General features: G+C 40.3%; 1 protein-coding gene across 2 annotated transcripts in view; it reads left to right on the top strand.

Moving 5' to 3' along the window:
• Positions 1 to 23,434, top strand: part of LOC149307014 (nuclear factor related to kappa-B-binding protein-like) — a 33,409-nt gene extending 9,975 nt beyond the window's left edge. Inside the window, exons 8-27 of one of the 2 annotated variants that reach the window (XM_089537606.1) lie at positions 32 to 105; positions 1,032 to 1,116; positions 2,641 to 2,842; positions 3,524 to 3,632; positions 4,077 to 4,203; positions 5,048 to 5,113; positions 5,633 to 5,712; positions 5,799 to 5,845; positions 7,771 to 7,828; positions 8,534 to 8,708; positions 10,805 to 10,911; positions 11,325 to 11,448; positions 14,647 to 14,726; positions 15,414 to 15,646; positions 16,558 to 16,834; positions 17,088 to 17,354; positions 19,061 to 19,855; positions 20,158 to 20,264; positions 21,277 to 21,412; positions 21,711 to 23,434. In XM_089537606.1, coding sequence (XP_089393732.1) covers positions 32 to 105; positions 1,032 to 1,116; positions 2,641 to 2,842; positions 3,524 to 3,632; positions 4,077 to 4,203; positions 5,048 to 5,113; positions 5,633 to 5,712; positions 5,799 to 5,845; positions 7,771 to 7,828; positions 8,534 to 8,708; positions 10,805 to 10,911; positions 11,325 to 11,448; positions 14,647 to 14,726; positions 15,414 to 15,646; positions 16,558 to 16,834; positions 17,088 to 17,354; positions 19,061 to 19,855; positions 20,158 to 20,264; positions 21,277 to 21,412; positions 21,711 to 21,833 — 3,272 coding nt within the window. In that variant the 3' untranslated portion in view covers positions 21,834 to 23,434. Of the gene's footprint in view, positions 1 to 31; positions 106 to 1,031; positions 1,117 to 2,640; positions 2,843 to 3,523; positions 3,633 to 4,076; positions 4,204 to 5,047; positions 5,114 to 5,632; positions 5,713 to 5,798; positions 5,846 to 7,767; positions 7,829 to 8,533; positions 8,709 to 10,804; positions 10,912 to 11,324; positions 11,449 to 14,646; positions 14,727 to 15,413; positions 15,647 to 16,557; positions 16,835 to 17,087; positions 17,355 to 19,060; positions 19,856 to 20,157; positions 20,265 to 21,276; positions 21,413 to 21,710 lie in introns of both variants that reach the window. The other variant, XM_089537605.1, reaches the window with a different exon arrangement.
• The last annotated feature ends 2,044 nt before the right edge of the window (positions 23,435 to 25,478 follow it).

Below are 25,478 nucleotides of genomic sequence, written 5' to 3'. Positions count from 1 at the left end.
TTTTAATACTGTTTATTTTCCTTAATCCCAGCAAAAATGGATTTTGATGAGAATGTTCTGAAGCTGATGCTGAAGAAACACCACGAAAAGCGCAAGCGGCAGCCTGTAAGTTAGCCATGATGCATTTGCACTTCAGTACACTTTTAGTAGCAAAGGAACTGGTGAAACAAGTCCTCTCCAACTAGTCATTTAATACTGTCTATATTTATTTAGTAGTTAGTCCCACTGTGTTGAATGGAGTTTACTCCACTTATTCCAAGTATGTGTGGTAAAGCTTGTAGCTTAAATTTGTGACAAGGAACAACCTCAAGATTACAACTTCGCCCAAGTGAAATCATTTAGTGAAAAATGGTTTCTTTTCATAGAATACATCAACAACAGTTCATGACAGACACAACTTCCACCACAACATCAAGCATTCTGGAAAGACATTTTACATGAAGATTCAACTGTGCCAGGATTTGATTAACATTAGGACCTCATTTACATTTTTAACTTTCCTCAATACCCTTCTTCTACATTATCATATCCATATCATTAATAACAGTTTGACAATCGTTGTTTTTATATGTTGATATTCTTGAATTGTAATAAAATAAAAATTTGAAAACAACAACAACAGATTGTTAGAGGACTTAAAGATTTATCTTCTAGTAAGGAGTAGTATTCAAAGACATAGCCATGCTAACCTGTTTCAGCATGAAAAGATACAAGGGTATCCTGCAGCATCTTTGAGTCTGAGAAAAAATATCTTGCAACATAAGCTTGCAGCGATTCAAGTTCACTTCAGCAGATGTATCCCTAGTAAGGAATTAGAGAAATTTAGGAATTACAATCCCAGAAAAACTAATCTTCATGAATGTTAGTTTCTGCATATTTACTTTTGCTTAGAATGTAGTTACCACTCTATTAGCGTTCCACAGAGTAGTGCAAAGAAAACATCTGAGAACAAGAACCCAAATTGAGTTCCACTGTTCAGCTATTGGTCTGTTTGCTTTTCTCCTCATTGAGTGCTTGTTTCTTCTATACAGAACCATCCTGATTTAATGACAGGGGACTTGACTCTGAATGACATCATGACTCGTGTGAATGCTGGCAGGAAAGGATCCTTGGCAGGTCAGTGTTTTCTACATGATTACATCTTATTTAACTGGCAAGGAGTCATTCATGCGTACATCAGTTTTTGCTTCCAAACAACTGAAACCATAAGCTAATAAAATGTGGCAGTCTTTACAGTGTCAAACAATGGAAATGGGCCATAATGGCATAGTGCTTTCTATGTTAACAATTCAGTCTGTTTCTTAGCGCCCATTTTCCAACCAAAATCTATTGGGTTGGAATGCTAGTTTGTGAGTTATGAGCCTTTTATGCTTTATCACTGTTTAGAAAAAAAAGCTTGCATCTCATTATATCAAATGTTATAGGATAAGGTTTGAAATGTTAAATGCATAAATGGGATCTGGGAATTAAAATCCTCTGGCCAAAATTTGATTATTTCTCCCCAAGTAGAATAGACCCACTGAGTCAATGAGAATTTGATAAATTAACACTAGTAGAAGTAATTAAATGGGTTTAGTCTAATTGGGTTAGCAATTAGGTTTGTGTTTCTTAAATTCTAAGAATGACAAGTTTAATCTCATGTTTTATTATATCAATTTGCTGCGCCATTTAGTCTTTCATCCTGTAAGTAGTAACAGCCACAGTATTATAGCTACCTGGTGGCATGTGCAGAACTATCCAGCCCTGCAATATTGCAGTGGGAAGCAGTTGACTTGAGGCAACAACTTGAGGGTTGGAGGGAATGGGTGAAGACAGGAATTGATGTTTCAGCAAGACTTGTTGGAGTGTGTCACTGGAGTTTGGCATCAGACAGAAAGATTCCTTGGCTGACACTGATAGCAGATACGTTGATTCTAAAATATATTGGTTGTGAAATGGGGAGGCATATGTTTTAAAGCTATATGTCCAGTTGATTTTTCCGTATGCGTTCCAGTATGGCCAAGAAGTTCCTTGGTCATCTTCTCTAGCTGCTTTTGAAATAGAATGTCACTTGTCATGTAGCTCTTGTAACAGTTACAAAAAGCTCAGTTGTTTGTGGCATTGCTTGCAGACCGCATGAGTGCCCTTGCTGGATTATACCCATTACATAAAATCAAAGTAACAGTTCTGTGTATGTTTCCTTGGATGTTAACACCATGGAACTTAATGTGACCTGTGTGTTGTGTGCCTTGAAGTCATATCTGACTTATGGCAATCCTATCACAAGGTTGGGTTTTTTTTTGGCAAGTTTGTTCAGAGAAAGTTTGCCATTGCTGCCTTCTGAGGTTGTATGTGACCTGCCCAAGGTCTTTCCAAGAGTGTCCATGGCTAAGCGGGGAGCTGAACTTGTGAGCTCCTCCAAAATTACAGCTACTATACTGCTCCTGTTGCAAAACTACAGCTACTGTACCTATATTAAATATGCATAGGCAGGATTAAACAATTTACGTCAATGGGCTTTATTACTTTGGGTCCTGTCTACCCTCCTGTATTTTTTTCAGGCAAAGCAAGCCTGAATATTTTAACTGCTTTTGTATATAATACTTGGTATTTTACTAATTTGTAACACAAAATTGTTTGTCTTTTTTCCAAATAAAAAAGTCTTGTTTGACCTGGCTGTCCTCAAAAAGAAGGTGAAGGAAAAGGAGGAGAAAAAGAAGAAAAAGCTAAAAGTGGTTAAATCAGAAGCAGAAGACTTCTCTGAGTCCCTGGGAAACACTGAAGGAATACCTCCAATGTCTCAAGATCCATCCCCTATTCCTCCCATTTGGGATTCACCATCCCTCCCATCTGTTAAAGAAGAGTAAGTCACTTGCAGAAACGATGGCTCTGTGTACATGGCCTACAAGCAATAATGTGAATGATACTCACAGTGAAGTCAGTTCTAGCTAGATGGAGATTAATCCAAATAAGACAGGTTCAGTATGAAAATGCTTTTTTCTCTGACAGGAGCAATGTTCCCTAGTGAAAAATAATGCGGTATGCATGTATATTGTATATTGTGTGCAGTGGAGTTGTTAGGTGTAAAATAGTTGACATGCACAATAATGCTGTGATATAATGTAAAAGGAAACACAGTCTGGCAAAGCACACACTGTCACATAAAGTACAACAGAAGACTGTGACTGAATACATACATGGTCTGCAGACAAGGAAATACAGATATGAGTGCCTGAAATAAGCTAAGCGCTAGTGCCTAAGACTATGCACAGTTATGGAAAGACATGTTTGTAACTTTCTCAGATCATGCATTCTTTAGGAATCTTAGGAGATTATCACATGCACCTAACCCAATGGGATAGGCACACATTTAACCCGTCAATGACGGATTTTACCGTATTCCCCGTTGGCAACCGATATGCAGCCCATACTCATCATGTGTCTTTCCAATAACAGTGCATATCTATGTATTTAAGTCATAATCATTGTCTTTTTATTCTGGGTCTTTTGATTAGATTAAAATATTTTTTTTCTTTTATCAAAGGCCTCTTGAAGATATCAAGCCCTGTCTTGGAATAAATGAAATTTCCTCCAGTTTTTTTTCACTTCTTCTGGAGATTCTGCTTATAGAAGGGCCTGCTAGTCTCTCAGTGGTAAGAGTTCTCCTTTTTTGCATCTCTTCTGTACATTCTTCTAGGATTAAAAGTTAGGTTACTGTGAGGCCAGACTTCAGTATATTCATGTTTGTTAGAAGGACCTGCTGCATTTTATTTTGCAGTTACTCTCCTGTTTCATACACAGCACCTAGAATTGTCATTTTCATGCAGTAAGTTTTTTGTGTAGGGTTTTATTGTTTTTCATAATAAGTACGATCACCAATGTGAGTGTTCCTGCAAGTCATTAACTGAACTGAACTGAACAACTGAAACTGTTAGAACAGAATAGCATGTATCTCCTTGAGAAGCAATCCTGGCTTAGCTATCAGATGTCAAGACATTTATATTCCCAGTAGTGTGGCTGCAAGTCTTTTTACATATAATGCAATTGACAGCATTTACAAATGATACAAATTCAAACTGTCATCTTCTTTTGTTCAGCTTGAGGATAAAGTTATGGATTGGCAGTCTTCTCCTGCCAGCACATTAAACAGCTGGTTCTCCTTTGCCCCCAGCTGGTCAGAGCTTGTTCTACCTGCCCTGCAGTTTCTCACAGGTGATAGCAGAGGTGAGTCCTATTTCTTCAGTCAGTAGAAAAACCAAAATTATTGCTATAAGAATTTGTACCTTCTTTAAACTGTTGCCAGCATTTCTGAATGTTTGCTTTCTTGAAATTTGCTGTGAGTTTAAATAAATTATCTGTCCAGTGTGGCTTGTGAACAACTGTTATTGGCATCAGATTGCATACTTTGCTTGTATAAAGCCATCACTTGCTGTTGCACTTCTTGGACAGATGCAGGTCGCTTGGTGACAAAATATAACTTTCTGCAGAACAGTTACTTTTCTAATAGACAGACCTACACTCTTCTAAGCACATTCATTTAAGACAAGGGCAGGCAGCTATAACCCCCTATATACTAGACTGTAAGTCCCATATTTTCAACCTAGCATAGCTAATTGTGTGGAAAGGTTGGCAGTTGCATTCTAGCAACATCTGGAGAGCTACAAGTGCTGACATCAGGCTTAAAGCAGTATTCATAGAACTGATTCTGTTCCTGAGATGCTTGGTTCAGAAATCCAGGTGGGAAAATAGTCCCAAAGCTTTTGTATTTGTGTGTTTTTATGCAATCGTGCCAGTGTAGCCAAAAAATTGCAATGGTTTGATGACTCAAGGTGTCCTGCAAATAGAATGCTCTTTCTGAAACCACTGTTTCCAACTTAGTGTTACACAAAATAAGTAAAATAATCTGAATATGTACTTTTTTTTGTACAGAACCTTACAGAAGAGTCCTAATTAATGAAGATCCAGCCCCATACTATAAATATGTTAAATTTTAATATAATTATATAGTCTGTTTAATATTATTACAGTAGTATTTGGGCATATAAATTATTTTTGGTTTTCATTACAGATGGTCCTTCCACAGCTTCTCCATTTGTTGAATTTAAAGAAAAACCTCAGCAGTGGAAACTGATAGGTAAAATTATTTTTCTGCCTTTGGCCTTCAAGTTAATAAATGTTGTTAGCTGATGCCTTGAGCCATTTAGCTTTCCATTGTTACGAAATTTTGAATGCCAGTAGAGCACCTCCTTTAGCAACCTCTATTATTTCCTGAGTTGCCATATATTCCCATTATATGTACTTGGCTTTCAATCCTGTATAAAATCATCATGTTTCAGTGTTGTTTTTTAAAATACATATTTTCAGGCATTGCATTTTTTCCACTTTAAGTGACAGAGCTAGTACCCCATCTTCTAATATAAGGCCATTAAATAATTTTTTCTCTGTATCTTTTCACATTTTTTTTCTGAGTCATACCAGAGGAGCAAGGTATACTTAATTCTGTTTGTGGATTCAGAGACCATTGATTCATTTCTTTTGGTCTTATGAACATGTCTTAGATGGTTGCATATTCTACATCTTGTATACTACTGTGACAGAGAGAATAGTTGTAGGTGACAATCCATGATGTCTTTTCCTCTTTCTAATTATCTAGGCTCTGCTCAAGAGCATGAGAAGGAACTGGCAGCATTGTTCCAGCTGTGGTTGGAGACAAAAGACCAAGTCTTTTTCAAGGTGAAATAAAATGCTTATAGTTATATGAATCTGGCAATATTCCAGTTAACACTTCATTTATGTTGATATTAAACTTCTCATTATAGGACAATGATGAAGATAGCTCAGATGCCACCATACCTGTTCCCCGAGTGTAAGTATATATTTAGTTCAGACACCAAAACTTGTGGTGAAAATTTCCTAAGTATTGGAGTCCATCTCCAGTAACACTCAGCACTGTGTGCGCTGCAAGAAGAGAGTATTCATCTGTTGAACTGCATGCAAATCTTCCTTTGCAAAATAATTCAAAGCCACTAGTGTTAGTTAAAAGCAATTTTTCCTACTTCTTGCAATTTCATAAATTAAGAACATATATAGTTTGAAGAATATTTTTTCCAGTTATCAACAAAAGATTATACCCATTTTTGAATATTTTTAATGTCGACTTTTTGTGCACACGTTATATTAGATGTGCATATTCATGTGAATATATCACATATTTTTGTTGTGTGCATTCAGGCTGTTTCCTGCTTATGGCAACCCTAATTCAAACCTATTGACAGGATTTGTTCAAAGAGGGTTTGCTATTTCTGTCTTCAGACTGAGAGCATGTGACATGCTCAAGGTAACTCAGTGGGTTTCCATAGCCAAGCAGGAATTCGAAACCTGGTATCCCAGTGTCCTAGTCTAACTCTCAAACCACTGTATTATTATGCTGGCTCTCTTCATGCAATTTATTTTCACATTAAAGCAAAGTACAGTGGGTCTACCATATTGGTGGGTTGAAACTCTTGTGGATCACCCCACCCCATATTAGCCAACGTCAGCTTGCACACATCACCACCCATTGACTAATATAAGCTTCAGCTTCTGCAGTTTTTCCAATCCATAGGGAGGCTTGGAATCAAAGCTTCACAGATGGGAAGGGCCCACTGTACTCTTTGTTCACAACTTACAGTATTTGTATCATACCTATGCTGTAACTATTATATGTAATATCATTGGTATATCAGAGTTTGATGGCCTTACATTGTTTAAAGCAGGGGATTGTAAGGGTGAGCCAAAAAAAAAAAGGCAGTAAACGAATTTCAGCATGAGCTCAGTTTGTATATTGACCACTTCCCAGTCCATTGCTAATTCTCATGCCCAGCATTAATTTCTTCCCTCTTTCACTTCCAACATACCTGGCTATTTGAAAAATAATTTTAATAAGAATACTTATATTCAATCTGTTAATTTATATGAGTTCTCTGTCATTTTCAAATGCAAAATATCAAATATCCAGAGAAACCCTGATATCTCAAGGTCCAAGAAAGTTTATAAAAACATTCCCCAACATGCCTTTGTAGAGTAGCCTTGTTTATATTTGAGCCATTGTCGTTGACTGGTACAGATCTAGTCTGTACACTAGTTTGTCACTAGCCGAACAGAGCCAACACAGTTGTAAGAGACTGAGGTGAAGTCTGCCCTTTGTCTGTCATCACTATACTTTATTTTTGAGTCTAAAATTCTTCGCTAGCAGTGATTATACCGGAGGCAGAGGGAACGTGGTCAAATTATATTGACATAGTCCCTGTAATTTCAGTGCCAGGTTTGTTCTTAATGTCCAAACTTCGGCTGCTGTGTGAGGTAGTTGCACTCAAAAAAAGAAAAGACTTGCAGCATTGAATGCAAGAATGATCTCGTATTGGTGCAATGTTTTTTCAGTACTTTGAAAAATAATGCTTTATTTTTGTTTATTGCCAAGAAATACAATTCCCTGATGTATACTGTGCTTCTCAGATTAGACCCTTTGTATGAAAGGGGGCAAAATTAACCTTGAGAGAGGTAGATTTTTATTTTTCTAGCAGTATTGCTAGACGTATTACAAAAAGTCAAGAGCTGAACTTGTGAACCTGAACTTCAGGTTTCTGGATTGTCTCCCACTTGGATGACAGTTTTAAGGCTCAATAATTAGATATGTGAAAATTCAATATAGTCCCACTTGTGTAATCATCTTTGGATGATGTTTAGGGAGTTCTTTGAGCTATTACCTAGGTTGTATTCCCTCAGGCCTCACACTGTTCTTTGTTTCAGAAGGACTGACTATGTTGTCCGGCCTAGCACTGGGGAAGAGAAACGTGTGTTCCAGGAACAGGTAAAGATAGCATGCCTTCTCGCTCAAATATGGTTGGTGGCCTAATAGGGTTTTAGTGAGGTTGTGCTAGGAAAAATTATCCATCAGAAGAGCATAGAAATATTTAGGCAGTTGTAACATGCATATAGTGTGCAGGTGATTGGCAGTTAATATTTCACATCTTAATGCTACAGAGCACTAATGCTATTAAGGTAGTCTTTTGTGGTAACGCTGTAAAAGTATTTGACACCTTTAAGAGTATTAAAGTGTTGAATACTAATTGTTATCAGCTGCATAAAACAAGTAGCATAGTTTTCTTCTCAGCAGTTCAGTGTAAATTATGAAAAGTGTAACCTCTTCAACAGTGGTCTACAAATCACCTGCAACCATAACAACCTGCTGGACCTCAGCTAGGACTAAGAAATCAGGAAGGCTACAAAATCATATGGTCTCCTCTTTACTCATGGTCCTGTTTTTATATCTGGCTAAGGTGAACCTTATCTAACTCAAACCTAGAGATGCTCCATATCTATCCATTGGGTTGCTGATCAGTGGTGTCTCCCTACATATACCTTGTTATATATTGCCTAGATGAACCTTGTTATTCATTGCTGAAATATAAGCAGTCACTCTTCATGATCTCAGTCTGCAGCAGAACATTTGCTATTAAGCGTTAGAGTGATGTTCACTTACTTACCTGGGCATCCTCCTTTCCCACATGTGCAGGAGCGTTTTCGATACAGCCAGCCCCACAAAGCTTTCACATTCCGCATGCATGGCTTTGAATCAGTGGTTGGTCCTGTGAAGGGTGTATTTGACAAGGAGACATCTCTGAACAAAGCCCGAGAACATTCTCTGTTGCGATCAGATAGGCCTGCATATGTCACCATCTTGTCTCTTGGTAAGTTGTCATTCTTACTAGTGTATGTTTGTAGTGGGGGAGATGTACCATCTACACTTGTCTCTCAATATCCACAGAGTCTTTATTCAAGGATTCAACCATCTACATATGGAGCCCTGGTGGTGCAGTGGTTAAATGCCAGTACTGGAGCCACTCACTAACAGTCACAAGGTTGTAAGTTCGATACTAGCCTGAGGTTCCAGGGTTGACTCAGCCTGGCATCCTTCTGAGGTCATTAAAATGAGTACCCAGCTTGTTGGGGACAATTAGCTTACATGTTGTAAACTGCTTAGAGACTGCTTAATTCAGTATGAAGTGGTATAGAAATATACAGTGCACCCGCGCCATATGCGGGCGCGCCATACGTTTCCTTGAGCATACGCGCTCAAGCCACGGGGCGGAAGGGGCGGCGCGTCCCATTCAGTTGAATGGGTGCACGCTCCCGTTGCGCCCCGCGCCGCCGCGCACAAGCCCCATTGTTTCCAATGGGGCTCGAGCATAGGCGGAATTCGCCTTACGCGGAGGGATCCGGAACGGATCCCCCGCGTAAGGCGAGGACGGACTGTAGCTGCTATTGCTATTTTTTAAAAATAAAATTCCATAAAGCAAACCTTAAGTTTGCCATTTTATATAAGGAACATCATTTTACTATGCAATTGTATTTAATGGGACTTGAGCATCCACTGATTCTGGAATCCGTAGGGGTGCCTAGTACCCATGGAATCCGTGGGGAGTCCTGGAACCAAAACCCAGTGGATATCAAGAGCTGTATTAAATTTCACAAAAGTGAAAGGAAATGGCCAGTAATGCTGCTGAGTTGAATTTTAATTGTTTCCAGTGAGCCACTTTGAAAAGTGTGCTATGGAAGGTAGAATTTGAATAAAGGTTTCATGTTTAGTTCCTAATATCCAATTAGAGGAGCTATGACAATGATACGCGGAAGACTTGCACTTGTGGACTTTTGTCTCCTTTAATCTGAGATGCCAATTAAAGTGTATAGTTTAAAAAAATAGAATGGGAAACTATGGAAAGGCTGCAGCTGACTTACAATTAGACTACTTTTTCATGCAGCTTATTATTGCTTACTCTGCTTGGTAGGTCTCCAGTACCACCACCAGACATTTTTCCCATCACCTCTCTCCTCATCCTTTTTGGAGTTGGAGAGGCCAAGATTGAGGCTAGATTTCTGATGTAGTAAGCACAGTCTATGAAAAACGTTTGTATCCTGAAATTACCTAGGTGCTGAGTAGGAGCAAATAAGGAAGTGAACAGGGGAAAATGACACTGCCTGTTTTGTCAAGTTGACAGGTGCTTGGGAGACTTGAAAGCAAGGAAATATGGTTGTTAAATGGGACAGCCAAACAGAAGCTTCTCAGTCTGAAAAGAGGTGCTTCCAAATTGTGTCTGTATGAAATAATGGAAAACCCCAGTGGCAGGTTTCTCCAACCCAGTACCAGATTAAGGAAAGCTGCTTTCCTTAATATCGTATACCTGTAGAGAAAGTCGCTGTAGTAAGCAGCGCCACAGCTCATGCTGTATTGGGAATAATTGCATAAAGTTAGCAGAGAAGAATCCAGGATTAACATTGAAATCTAGTTTAGTAGCAGCAATTGAATCATCTACTCAGGCATGGGCAGAGTCTAGCTGTGTATTAAATACTGGGAAAAGTTTACATTTTTATTATAGTTTATTTAACAATCTTAGAAGTTTGCAGCTATCATTAAATCCAGCGAAATTTCATGTGCAATAGAAAATTCTGGGATCTCTGTGGAGTTGCCCAGATGTGGCTGCCCAGATGTTTTTGGCCTACAGTATTTGTCAGCCTTAACCAGCATAGAGGCAGTATAGGAGTTGCACTCCCAAAACATCCTGTTGTCACAGTTGTCCATCGCAGTTTACATTATATGGAGAAGAGTGCCTGGTGGATTTCTTCCTTGGGAGGAAATGGTTGCTATCAAAGGCAGTGTTGAACTGATAACAAAACCAAATTTGAGGTGCAGAAGCCACAGGGTAAATGGGATATGAATGGTTTGAGAACTGCTTTTTCCATTTCAGCTGGGGCTTTGACTATGATTTGATATTTTTTGCTGTCTCAGTCCGGGATGCTGCAGCCCGTCTTCCTAATGGAGAAGGGACTCGTGCTGAGATCTGTGAGCTGCTTAAAGACTCCCAGTTTCTTGCTCCTGATGTCACCAGTGCTCAGGTAACTGTGCCAAACACACCTCACTTTTGCTTTCTCAAGAGTTTCATATGAGGGGAAAACAACTCCAGCTGAAAGCAGGGACACTTCATTGTGGATTTTGAAGCCTTTCATTTCACAGCTTACCAGAGTGATTCAGAACAGTTTACAGAGGTTTATAGTTAGTAGTGGTGTGTAGAATTACCATTCTGTCTACAGCCTATAACTAGTATAATTTTTGTGTTAAGACATAATGTTCACAAGAGCTATGGATCTTTTCTCTGTCTTTTTTGCCACTTCATTTCAGGATGATTTAGAGACAAGATTCATTTTCATGTGTCATTACCCTTTTCTCCTTCCTACCTGCATGTGCAAAGAACACTTCTTATGATGGCTCCAGGTTGTATCAGTTTTGCATCCATTATTTCTGTTTTCAGGTTAACACTGTGGTGAGTGGTGCACTAGATCGACTCCATTATGAGAAGGATCCCTGTGTAAAATATGATACTGGACGCAAACTGTGGATATATCTTCATCGAGACAGGAGTGAAGAAGAATTTGGTGGGTGATCAGTAGAGGGCATTAGACGGTTTGAAAGAACACTGGAATAGGATAGATTTGTATGGTCTCACTTTAAATGTAGAGAAGAGATCCCATACCCCCACATGTGATACCATAGGCTATACTAATTATGGAAGAACAGAGCCTCGGTATCATGCAAACAGGCTGAACTAAATCTCAAATTTATAAAAAAGTATATAATAAACTTTGACCTGCTAGTTTCTTCTTTAAAAGAATAAACTTCATTTCCAGGCACCTATAAAGCCATATATGGCTTAGGTCCAGAATATCTGAAATACTATATTTCCCTTTACGAAACCTGCCAGATTGCTAAGATCTACAGTGAGGACATGAGAGAAAACGTTCTTGTTGGCTGCTCCCAGTCTCTGCAATGCCCTTCCACAGGAGGCTAGACTGACCCCCTCCATGCTTTCCTTTCACCAGCAGGCAAAGACCTTATTATTATTATTATTATTATTATTATTATTATTATTATTATTATTATTATTTTCCTGCCTCTCCCATGGATCGAGGCAGGATTACATCAATAAAAAACTATAATACAAATACAAATAGATCAATAAAATACTACTAGCAGGCTTTCAATGGTTAAACAGGGGAGTTTCTGAATATGATGTGTGTCTTATTACTTTTTTAGATGTTGTGTGTTTTTAAGTGATTTTATATTGTTAATTTGTGGATTTTAATTGTTTTTTTTTAAATTTGGGTTATTAAAACTTTCTTGGGGAACTGCGTTAGGTTCCACTCTGGGAGAAGGGTGGCTTACATATAAAATTAAATAAAAAAAATTAAAAAGTGGTGTACCATATATATGTCTATAAGTTGAAAAATGGCTGTCAAAAAATTGACCCTGAAAACCTGGGTAGACTTATTCACAAATGAATGCAGCACTTCTGTCTGTTGTGCCACTGTTTCTGGCCCTTTGTCATGTCTGCTTGAAAAAAATGTTGATGGTGGCTGCTTTGGAGGGGGGGGGGGCTTCACCAATGTAGTGGCGAGAACAGCTCTCTTGATATGGACTGAACTCCAAGAGGTTATCCTTGCTGGGAGAGCCTGAAAGAAGCAATGGCTCTCCCTTCTGTCTCTCTTGGGCAGCTTCTCCACCCCATGCAGTAGAGAGATCAAATGGGATGGGTGTTTATTTCAGACTATCTCAGGATGGACTAAGCTCCCAGAGTTTGAGAGTTTAGTCTTTGCTGGGACTAAGTTTAATCCTTGCCTTAAGAAATAAATGCCTCCCCCCTCCCCCCTTTGGCTGCTTCAGGCAGTTAGTCGGTGAAGAGGAGTCAGAGAAGGCAAGCAAAAGATGAGAAACTAGCCACTCTTCTAGCCACTGGAGGAAGTGGTGAGAATGGAAACAGTAGTGGTGATAAGGAAGATTTGGAAGGTTCTTTGCCTGCCCTCAGTTGTCCACAGCCAATCTGTTTATCTTCTTGATGGTGGAGGTTACGAGGCGGAGGTAATAAGCAGGGCCAGCTGTGGATGCCCCGTCATCAGTGCTGTTTCTTCACTCATCACTTCTGCAGATCTTTATGCTGCGGCTGGAGGAGTGGCTGGTTTCTCGTCTTTTGCCTGCTTTCTCCAACTCCTCTCCACCACCTGACCACTTGTCCAGACTGGAGAGGAGTTGGAGAAGGCAGGCAAAAGACAAGAAACTAGCTGTTCCTCCAGATGTTGTGGAGAGATTCAAAGAGGGCAACCATCAGAATGGATCCTGCTTTCAGGCTTACCAGCAGACAATGTGGTGAGGCTGGTTGAGGACAATGGGGAATGAGTGGTTAGTACCATCTCCTGCATTGCCAAGTGATGTCCACCCTTCACAGAATCAGGGAGCAAAAAACCAGCAGTGACCAGGAAGATTGAGGGGTGGGATTCCTTGACCACCCTCAATTGTCTGCAGCCAGCCTGCTAGTCTTCTCTTAAAAGTGGTATGAAGATGATAGGAGGGCCAGCCACAGACAACCAAGGGCAGCTGGTGAAGAGGTAGGTCCAGGAAGAGCCTACCATAAAAGAAGTACCAGCCTCCTCTGCTCTCCCCACCAAGGCAGGGATGCACCAGAGAACTGCCACCTGCTCAGGTATTCAATAAGGCTAAAAGCAGCACCACAGCAGAGAGAGTAGAGGAAGCTGGTGCTTTTTTTTTTTTTTTACATTCTCCTGGGATGGACTGAGTTCTCACCTTTTGCCACTACTCAGAGAAGGAGATGATTCTAAAGAGTTGCTACTGTACCTTAACTTAAGGAACCATTACCTCCTCTGAGTAGAGTGATAAAAGGATTTTTTGAATGCCTTGGTGGGGAAAATGGTGGCAGAGGCAGCAGCCAGCAGTGCTGGACCCCAAGGCACCTCTGAACCCCTGAGTCGGCACTGGCACTTTTGCTTCTCCACATAATAATAATAATAATAATAATAATAATAATAATAATAATTTGTATCCCGCCCCTCTGAGAACAATCGGGACGGCTAACAAAGTTAAAAATACAGAACATATAAAATCCCTGTTACCCTCCCCTCCTTAAAAAAGTATTAAATTCAATGCAATATTAAAACAAACAAACATACAAGTTAAAAACTGACCAGAAGGTCAACAACATCAAACCAGCAAACAATCAGTGGGAGCAGCAGTATCTTTCCCAGACGTTTTTCTAAGGCCAGGTTCTCTATTTTGGGAATGGATTTGAGAAGCCTTGTGTTGAGCCCCAAAGTTTCATCTTCAATTTATCCAAGGATGATATCAAAATCCAGAATTTTGGCCCTCAAACCAGCCCTCAACTTATACATGAGTTCAACTTATAGTCAAGTATATATGGTAAACATGTTTTGCCCTATTTACTGTTAATCTGTCATCAGAAAGAAGGAACATATAATTTTCCTGATGTTCCTGAGTGAACAGCAATGACTTTCTCTTGTTCGTCATTCAGACTGAAAGGCATAAAAGCCTCCTCCAGGACACATTTATAGAAAATGTCATAAACATCCATTCAGAGCTCTGGCAATTTTCATATAAGTCCTGTTTCTCTCTGGCAGGCAAATTATCAAGTGCAGTACATTTTCTGTTAATCTCAGCATAGAAATTCTTGGAATGATGTGTGTACTAAAACAAAAAAACAAGACTGTTGAGGTGTGCTGTCTTTTTATTAGCTCTGTCTGAGAACTGTTGTTTATTTTTCCTTGCAGAGCGGATTCATCAAGCTCAGGCTGCTGCAGCAAAGGCCAAAAAAGCTCTTCAGCAAAAGCCCAAGCCTCCAGCTAAGATAGTAAGTTGCCTGATGTGAACCTATATTGCAGATGTATCAGGCAGTCAGTAGTTCTTGACCAAAGAGATTTGTCACCCGTCCTAACCCAAGGGCTTGATGTGGATGACAGTGTTCTCATTATTCCATCCGATCCCACTTTAATCCTGGCCATTCAAAGTTACTTTAACAAGAACATGGTGCATATTTTGACTCAGGCTTTGTTGCTTCTCCAAGTGGAGAGTATTGCAAACCTGGGGGGCAGCAAACCTTGTGTGTGTGTGTAAAAACCTTCCATATCTACATGATATGCATGTTCTCACATGCATATATAGGTTTGATTTTGGATTTGGATTTTGGCATCGGCCTTTCTCTACATCTTGTCTACTGGAAATATAGGAAGCTTATGCCCTTAATAGCATTTACTGAGAGATTCTATACAAGCATTACCCAGTCCTATCAGATGATGGCAAACATTGGATGTAGGAACATTTACATGCAAAACACATGCACTTGTACTGCACAATAGCGCATTCTATTTAAAATGTGTTTAATCTGTTCTATGTTGTATCTTGGATTCTGATGAACTAAGAGATGATAAACACTTTAAATAAATAATTAAATGTTGTAGTTCTGGTCCTCTTGCTGTTATGGACTTGATGACTTAGTACGCTGAATTTTGCAAGAATACAGCCTGTTTTGTTGTTACAGAAATCCAGTAACAAGGAGACCGCAGTGAAAGTGGTTACTAGTAGCACCTCAGAACCAAGCCAGCTGAGCCTTAGTGACTCCAGCATGCCCGCAACTCCTGTGACTCCAGTGACACCCACTGCCCCTCCCTTACCAGCAATGTCCATTTCACCACCTCCACCTCCACCAGCAATCTCTGTGGTTAGCAAGAGTTTGCCAAGTGTTACATCAGAGCAAGCTAAACCCAATCAAAGGTAACGCTTCTGTCTTGGCAAAAAAGTAGGAGTAGATTCAATAAATTTGGAAAATGCAATAGATTTGAGTAGGAGGAATCCTCCACTTGTTGTATAATCTGTTTTAAAACCTGGGGAGAAGAAACAGCCCATAGGGTAATCTAGTTCTGAGCTTCGAGGAGGAACCTTACCTACCCACTCCTCTTCCTAGCTAGTGAGAAGAGGAGTCACTGCTGTATTCAGTCAGTGATGACAGCAGGTATTATCTCCTGCATCCTGCTCATCTCTTAGTAGGAGGCAGTGCAGGGAAATCCATGTTATCTCTGACCAGCAACCAGAGATCATGGAGATTCCCTTCCCATGTTAGCTGTTCTCAATCAGAACTTGCAGGTACCTGCAAGCATAAGCTCAGAACAAAGTTATATTGAAGTTACACCAGGCATTTTGGCTAGAAAACCAACAACTTCAGGTTGTGGCCACTCTGGGGAAGGATTTGCTACCCTTCACTGCAGTGTTCTCCACTCCTGCTTTAAAGTGTTTAAGGCTACCATAGAAAGAAACAGCTGATTGGATCAGCTCTCTAGGGAAGAAAATTTATCTCTCAAATGATTCATTATCATCCAAATTAGTATCCTTCAGTTTTAGAAGGAGATTCAAGAATCAGAGACTTTCTTAGGAAGACAGTCGAAGTTTGCTCACTGTCTGAACAACATGGAAGCAGTGATGAATGACATGGGAGCCAAAAGCACCCATAGAAATATGTTCAGATAATATTTCTGGCAAAAATTTTCTATTCAATAAACTAGAAATTATTTTATTACAAGCAATTCTATGCTATCTGGTTTAAACGTTCCTACCAAAAGGCTATACTTTTTTTTGTTTGTTCATGTGCTTACATTAACTATGTATTTTTTTCTGTGATTTCTTGATAGCATCCTTTTAGTGTCTTCTCCCACCATGCCGCAGCTTGGGACATTGCTCTCTACCACACAGAGTACTCCCACACAGACTGGGACTCAGCAACCTTCTCCTCGGGTAACCAGTCACACACCTTCATCAGGGCTCCCACAAGTTCGAGTGGTTACAGCACAGTCTAGTCTCCCTCCTTTGTCTCAGTCAGCTGCAACAGTAACGCAGCCATCACCAGCGGCATCTGTACCTCAGATCCGTGCCCCTTCCACTTCTGCACAAACCAAAGTACTGTCTCAGGTGAGGAATGTTTGTGCGCAAGCAAACCAGGAGATTACATTAATGGCCTTTGTTCCAAACAGTATAGTCGACCTCACGTATCAATGGATTCTTTATTCACAGATTCAACCATCCATAGCTTGAAAATATTCCAAAAATGTATAAATTCCCAAAAGCAAACCTTGATTTTGCTATTTTATATACTATTTTACTATGCATTGCATATAGTAGAACTTAACATATAGTGGTGCTAAGTACTTTTATTTACCATTAGGCTGTTATGGCTGTACCAGTGAAAGCTCAGACCAGCCCAGTCCAGGTGCAGAGGCCAGCTGTAACAGGAACAGCTAGTGTTGTTGGCACAGGAATCTCTGCAGCACCCAGTCCTGCTCCAAAGCCAGCAGCCAATTCTCCAAGCAGCTCTACACCCAACATCACAACTATTTCTTTATCACCATCGACATCATCCTCTTCATCATCTTCTTCCTCTTCATCCTCTGCTGTCCTCCAGAATGTAGCTGGCCAAAATATTATCAAACAGGTAAGGAGCTTCATGTGGTGTCACAGCCTTTTCATGGAAAATGTTGTTTTTTTCTATTAGATGTTGTGGTGATAAGGTAAGGAGCTGGTTGAAGGAGGTGAGAGAATTGGATGTTGGAAGTGAATGGTGATTAGTGCAATTCTGGGGGAATTTGAGTAAGGCTGGCAAAAGAGCATTAGTATAAGTTAAACAGAGTGGAGTGAATGAATGAGGATTAGGGTTAAGAGAGACAGCTTTAGGAATTCATGAGTGATGATTTAAGAATCTGAGTTAGCTAGGAGAAGAGTAGGAAGGAGAGTAAAATATTTGTTTTAAACATATTAATTATTCATCTGTTTTGTTATGTTAAACTTCTGTTAAGTATTGTTTCTGTATCATACACTGTGGCCTCCTGGAGCAATAAATATATGAGGATTGGGTTCAGACATGGTTTCTGTGGTGACAGCAGTGAATAAAGGGGGATGTATTCAGTAGAGATAGAAGTTGCACCAATATCTCTCACAGGAACCTTGAGGGTATTTTGGAGGTGCACACAGTTGTTGGTCACACAGGTGGGATAGGAAGAAATGTTTACATTGGTGGCTGAGGTGAGGATAAGGGAAAGCCCTTATTCTTTGTGATTACAGTGATATTTGTGGTAGTCCTCATATTTGGTGGCAGTGGAGGTTTAGAACTTCCTACCTGGTAGAAAGTGGGATGAAGGGACAGAAGCCTAACACTGCACTGTGCTGGTAAATTATTTTAGAAAATAGAAACAACCAGAGCTGATCAAACCCAGGGTCCCATTTATTGCATCCCAACTCCTGTAGTTGCCAACAAGATGATCCAGGGAGGCACACAAGTTGCATTGATTAAGTGCTTAAAATAGAATGCAGTGCAATACAAGAACACAGAGCACAGAGCCATGCTACTCTCATAGAAGGAGATGAGGATGGGAAGGGAAATTCATGTGGGTTTGTTATATATGATGACTGTAAGAAATAACCATCCCATGTCACAATTACTGTTACCTCCATATCGAGGCTGAATGTTGCAGTAATGGACTTACCCTTCATGAATTTTCTGATTTTGTAAAGATATTCAAGCAAGAAATCATAACTGTTTGTTTTGCACATTAATTTCCTCTGTTAAATATCTGTGGTAGGTTTCTTCTTAGTTCTGAACTTGTTATGAAGAGAGTTCACCAGATGATTTTGAGTTCTCATTATTAGAGAGAAAAACTGAAACCTCTACATTTGCAAAATCCGCATATGGTTGTGAAAAGAAGCTGGCAAATTTGCTTTTTCTGTTTGTTCTTAGCATGTGCCTTCAAGTTATTTCCAACTTATGGCACCCCTAAGGCTTGGTGTTTTCTTGGCAAGGTTTGTTCAGAGGAGGGTTATTGCCATCCTCTGAGGCTGAGAGAGTGTGACTTGCCCAAGGTCTCCCTATTAAGTTTCCATGGCTGATCAGGGATTCAAACCCTGGTCACCAGAGTCCTAGTCCAGTGCTCAGACCACTACACCACACTTCTGGAAGACACTTTTACCATTAAGATTAGTGACAAATATGAAGTGTCTCTGCTTTTGATGGACGTGATGGTAAAAATATGGTTTCCATCAGTAGGCCTCATGCTATTTAGCATTCTCTGGTTGCAACTGTGAATATGTAGGAGGGAGGAACAAGGAAGAGGATTAAGATTCAACATAATGTACTTTACCTTATAGGTGGCTATTACTGGACAACTTGGCTTGAAAAGCCAGCCTGGAAGCAGCATCCCCCTTGCGGCTTCCAACTTCCGCATCCAAGGCAAGGATGTACTACGTCTGCCTCCCTCTTCCATCACCACTGATGCCAAAGGGCAAACTGTTCTCCGCATAACCCCAGATATGATGGCTACTTTGGCTAAGTCTCAAGTCACCACTGTCAAACTGACTCAAGATCTCTTCACTACTGCTGCTGCTGCTGCTGGAAGCACTTCTGCTGGGAAGGGCCTCTCTGCCACTCTGCGTGTGACTTCCAGCCCTATCCAGTCTTCTGACTCTCCTGCTAAGACCAGCAGTCCTGCCTCTGCTTCCCCAAGCTCAGCTGGGTCAACAGTGGTGAAAGTGACTCCAGACTTGAAGACTGTGGAGTCCACCAGTTCCGCCTTCAGACTGATGCCTGCTTTAGGCATGACTGTAGCAGACCAGAAGGGCAAAGCCATCACTACAGTGGCAACCACTGAAGGCAAACCAGCTGCCACTATAAGGATTGTACAGGGGATGGGAGTGATGCCACCAAAAGCTGGGCAGACAATTACAGTAGCCACGCATGCCAAGCAGATGCCCTCTTCCTCTTCAGTGAGCATGCCTGGCACAGTCCTTACTTCAGCTGTCTCTTTGCCAACCATGACTGCTTCAGTGTCCAAAGCAGTTGCTGTTGTGTCAGGAGCAGCAGGGACACCCCTAACCATAGGAACAGGGACCACCACTATGCGTCAGCTTCCAGTGAGCACCACTGTTGTATCCACCTCACAGACAGTAAGTATAAAGATTTTTGCAGGTTAAATTGGACTGGAAATTCTTAATTTCTAAGATGAAATGTCATCTGATTTGTCTTGCGTAGACTTAGAGCAAAGCACTGAATGCTATTTGGAACTTTTACATCTGTCCTTGTACTGGGTTACAGGTGTTTGGTTTTTTTTTAAAGAAGTCTTCTGTGCAAAGAGAGAGACTTCAGCACTCTGATAATTGTTTGGGGGGGGCTTCTTTTCTTTGTGAGCTATATGACATAGAGAGTCTGATGCTGAATATTTGTAAATTCTGTGTCTCTTTTTCTGTAGGGAAAACTGCCTGCTCGAATCACAGTGCCCCTGTCAGTCATAAGCCAACCTGTGAAAGGCAAGAGTGTTGTGACTGCTCCCCTCATTAAGGGCAATCTTGGGGCTAAGTAAGTAATGCAAGAACCATTTCTGTCATTATCAGTGTTGTGTTTCTATTTCACAAATGGCTTAAAGGTAAAGGTAGTCCCTTGACATGAATGTCTAGTCATAACCAACTGTAGGGGGTTGTGCTTATCTCTGTTTCTAAGCCGAAGAACCAGCATTGTCTGAGGACTGCTCTGGTCATCATGTGGCCAGCATGACTGCACTGAACGCTGTTACCTTCCCACTGAGAAGTGGTACCTATCTATCTACTTGCATTTGCATGCTTTTGAACTGCTAGGTTGGCAGAAGCTGGGACTAGTGACAGGAGCTCACCTCCATAATGCGGCACTTGGTCCTCGAGTTGCCAACCTTCTTATCATCAAAACTGACATCTTAACCATTAAGCACCACATCCCAACTTCACAAATGGCTAATACCCCACAATTAGATTAATGGCAATTTAATTTTGAAGGCTTCAAAATATTGTAATCAGTCAATTCCTTTTAGTTACAGAAAATGAAGCAAACAAATTTTCTGTCTTCTATATTACTCACTTTTGCTTCAAAAATCCATCTAATGGTGGATGTTTCATAGTTCACTGGTATTGCTTTCTTATGTGGCCTCCTCTACAGTTTTATACCAGGACTGAAAAGCTTCACCTGTTGATTTTTCCACAAATCAAGGTTGTTGTTTTTTTAAAGAAGGCCTGCTTCACCACCCTGAAGTCATTGGACAACCTCATTCTTCTGTAAAATGACATGGACAGTACAGAGATTTCTTAACAAGTTTATCAAACAATGCTTATCAGCTTACTAAATAAGGTTATTTTCTAGTCATATTAATCTTGTACTGAATCTTTTGAGTTATTCTTGTAAAAATATCCAGAGCTAGGGAGCATGTCTGACCATTACCAAAGGTCAATGTGGTATAAATTTACTGCTCCTCAGGCTCTGCTATGATATGAGAAGCACCTGAACTGTAACCATTCACACTATATCACTGTTGATGTTTTTTTTATGTGGTTTTGTTTAACAGCATCAGTGGACTGGGTAGGAATATCATTCTCACCACAATGCCAGCTGGGACAAAGCTGATTGCTGGGAACAAGCCAGTAAGCTTTCTGACTGCGCAGCAACTACAACAGTTGCAGCAACAAGGCCAGGCAACCCAGGTACGGACCATTTTTCTCATTTGCAGTTACTACTTGACTTTGAAGTGCTGTGGTCCCAAATGCACTGTAGCACAGTTATTCCACGAATGTTTCATTTCAGAAATTCCTGTAAGGGAGTCGTTGTTTTGTGGGTAGGCAGGGTCTTATTGGCAGGCTTACATAAGCACTGTAACAGTCAAACTATGAGGACACAAACAAGCTGTAAGTGGAGAGCTTTGCTTAGTCTCTTTTAATTCCTCAGCAGTATTTATTTTCTCTTCACTGTGTAAGTTTCATTTTTCTTTTCTATTTTGCACAGGTGCGAATTCAGACAGTGCCAGCCTCTCATCTCCAACAGGGAACAGTATCTGGTTCTACAAAAGCAGTCTCCACTGTAGTTGTGACAGCAGCACCATCTCCAAAACAGACACAAGATCAGTAGTAAATACAGCTACAAAATACACTGTGTAATGAGTCATTTCGGCCCTCTTAGTCCATTTCCTTTCAGCTTGGACTTGGTATAGTCAGGCATGACCATCTACAGTTGGCTACTCCAAATGTTGAGCATCTGTGGGACATATTTGAGTCTTGCTTTGATTCAGAATCTGCAGAAGCCCCTAACACAAACATTACAGAATGCTGTATTCTAATGGCCTTAACATCTTCATTTTTGAGTGAAAGGAAAAGGAATCCTAATTGAGCCTTTCTGTTTTTGACTTGTTGCTTATCCTCTATACCAGAGGTATGTGTTTTAAGTTACAGTGAAGCTTGCTGAATAAGACAAGATCAACAAAAAGCTTCTTGGAAGAAATGGACATCAGTTTTATATTTTTCGCAGTCATTCTCATGATTGCCATGGCCATTAAGATTCTGGATTTTTAATAAGCTTTTGTCTGTTTCTCTGTCTATTTTATAATTCTTCCTGAGCGCTTTTTAAAAACCAAGACAGTTTCATCCTGTCTGTCCTTCCCTCTCTCTGCATACACTTCTCCCCAACCTGTTACTTCCTCATCAGACTGAACATGAAATTGCATGAGACTAAGTCTTGTACACATGTGAGCTGGCTGAGAATAAAAAAACCAGCATAAAAGCAAGGGGACAAAAAGCCACTGGAAGACCTTGGTATGTCTTTATGTGACAAGGAAGTCATAAAAGCAAGTATGTGCTTGAGATTACGCAACCAAGTTCAATTCCTTCTCACCAAGCATTTCATTTTAACTGATGTTGATCACAGCTGATTTTTTATTTCCCCCGTTTTTGAATAAAAAGATACCAACTACGTGAAGAGAGTTTTGTCATCAAGCCAGCAAGCCGTTACCTGGAACTTTTCACTGTTTTTAAGACCGTTTAAAAAAAACAACCAAACATTTATAAGTAATGATATGGAAGATGCTGTGTCCCTCCTTCATTTTGTTTTCTGACAGGGAAAGAGAGACCTGTCTTGATGAAGTGCAATATTTATCGCCTAACCTGTTAACGAACTATGCTTATGTATTTATAATGTGTTCTTTCACATTATACATTCTTTTTTTAAAACTGGTGTTTTGCTGCTGCTATTACTCTTATGGCCACAGCACGGAGATCGAGAAATGATCTTTTACATATCAGCATCTATATAAGAACGGTATGGGAGGAGAATCCTGTTCTTTATTTCTAGGCCCCACAACCCCAAACAGTATTATTGCAGATGAAAACCAAAATATTCCCTTACAGTATCTTTGTTTAAGTCTGTGTGCCTTTCTCTGTCTGCATTCAATTCAGTTACCTCCTTGCCATATACTAAATATTATATCCTCTGTATATAGCACTGCAGTGTGGGGTGTATCCAAACAAATAGTTGCACATATTTAAGTGTTTCTTACTACGAAGTTTATTTGCTACTGCCACGTGTTTTCCTGTATTTTTTTCAAGCTGAACGCCCTCCATCCACCAGATCAAGCGATGCCTTTGAGAATTTGCTCAAGGGCAGAAATGTTCAGTGTGTGAACCAGCAGTACTAGATCTGTTGCACTGTCAACATATTTGAAGGCTAACATGTGTCATGTGTAGTTCCCCTTATTTCAAAACTAGCCAGCCTTGCTGGATTAGGTGGCCTTTTGGCCCATTCTGCTGACTGAGGCCTGTTACAGACTGCCAAAATAAAGCTGCTTCTGGTCTTTTTGGAGGTATGCTGTTTAAATGATGCATGCATCCGAAGAATCCAGAAGCTGCACCAAAGCTGCACTCCAGTGCTTAGGAATGGAGTGTGGCTTTGGTGTGACCTCCGGACTCTTAGGACCCATGCATCATTTAAATAGCATACCTCCAAAGAGACCCGAAGCAGCTTTATTTCGGCAGTCTGTAACAGGCCTTAGGCTGTCAACTTGATTCCTAACATCCGGCCTTCATGACACTGCTGTCCAAATAACTTCTTCCTCAGTCAGTTACTTCTGCACAAGCATTTTACACTCACACATTTTACACCTGCCTGTGCTTTTTATCTCCTACTGAAGCCCCAAAATTGGCATTCCCCTGCCATTTCTCCTTTTCATTTTGAGTTTTGTAGGCAGTGATTTTACTCCTGTGATTTTTACAGCAGAGATTGTCGGAAAGTAGTTTGAACATATCTGTGTAAATTGTGATAGAACTCTCATATGTCTTAATTCCAGCAAGCAATTTAGGCTGCTTCTCTCTGTGCAACGTTTAAAATATAAGTACAAGGCACCCTTGGTATCTGGTGATATTTGGTTCCAGGACCCATCCAGAAACCAAAATCTATGAATGCTCAAGTCCCACAGTGGCACAGTAAAATGGTGTCCCTTATACAAAATGGCAAAATCAAGGTTTGCCTGAGGTTTTATGCCTGTTTTATAGAAAGTGGCCTTAAAGCCTTCTCTAAAATTACCTTGTGAGTTGATTGTTGGTTATTGTTTATGTGCCAGAGTGTATCAGGGTTAATTAAATGAATTTAGGTGCAGGTACCCAAAAGGATATGTGGGAAAATTTAATCTAGCTCTTTCCCTATAGTCTGAAACCTAGCTTGTGTTGTAGAGTTAGTAAAAATAATTGCCATTTTAACGATTTCAAAAAATATGGCAGAAGTTTTCACGGAGCTCTATCACACTACACTGTTATACTGCTATAACCCACTTTAACTGCCATGGCAACATCCTGTGGAATCCTGGGATTTGTAGTTTAGGGGATGGCATTTAGAACTCGGGGAGCCCTTGAGCCTCACTAAACTACAAACCCCAGAATTGCGCAGGGTTTTGCCATGGCAGTTAAAGTGCGAAACAGTGCTATAACAGTGTAGTATGAAAAAGACCATGGACTGTGGTCCACTTCAAAACTTCCGCCATAATCAAAATGGTTAGTTTTTAAGGCATCGCAACACATTTCTGTTTTTCCTACTGCAACAGCTAACAGGGCTACACCTTTGGAGTCAATTAGCAGTATTGATTTACTTAAAACCAAAGGTCATCACAGAACATTATTTACTATCCAGTATTACTCATATCTGCATGGCTGTGGGAAGATTACAACCAATGCTGTTTTAAACAGGTGCTTTCAGCCATTTCACTGTGCTGCGCATTAACAAAAAATGCATTGCAGTACCTAGGTATTGGCTGTCTCCAAACTGCTTCCTCTTTATATGAAAATAGATTTCCTCATATCTGTTTGCAGTAGTGGGTGGAAAGAAGACAAAAATAATAAGATTGGGTTCACATGGGATGCTTGGGTGAGCTGGGATAAGAACTGAGCCTTTGCTAGACTATTGACATCTGTGCAAGTTGGACTGTAGTTCTGCTCATCCCCATGGCTGCCATTGGTCATCTGTAGAGCATCAAGTTGCGAGCTGATAAAACAGTTCATTTGGTTTCCAGAGCCCCTGAAATGCCTGAATGAAGATGGGAGTGAACTTGCAGTTCCTTAAAAGCCTTTTCTAATCTGGTCTCCAGAGTCTTTGAACTGCAGACCCCATTACCCTTAAGTTTGCACAGCCAATGCTAGGTAGAGATGATGGGTGCTGTAGTCCAAACACATTGGATGGAAGTGTATTAGAGGATGCTGCCTGTTATCAAAAATCCTCCCTCCTACCAATGGCTTA

Source organism: Sceloporus occidentalis, unplaced genomic scaffold (assembly GCF_023333645.1).
Source record: "Sceloporus occidentalis isolate IW3139 unplaced genomic scaffold, rSceOcc1.0.p SCAF_9, whole genome shotgun sequence".
Taxonomy (NCBI): domain Eukaryota; kingdom Metazoa; phylum Chordata; class Lepidosauria; order Squamata; family Phrynosomatidae; genus Sceloporus; species Sceloporus occidentalis.
The sequence above is the reverse complement of the archived record's forward strand: the minus strand, read 5'-3'. Positions and strand labels throughout refer to the sequence as shown.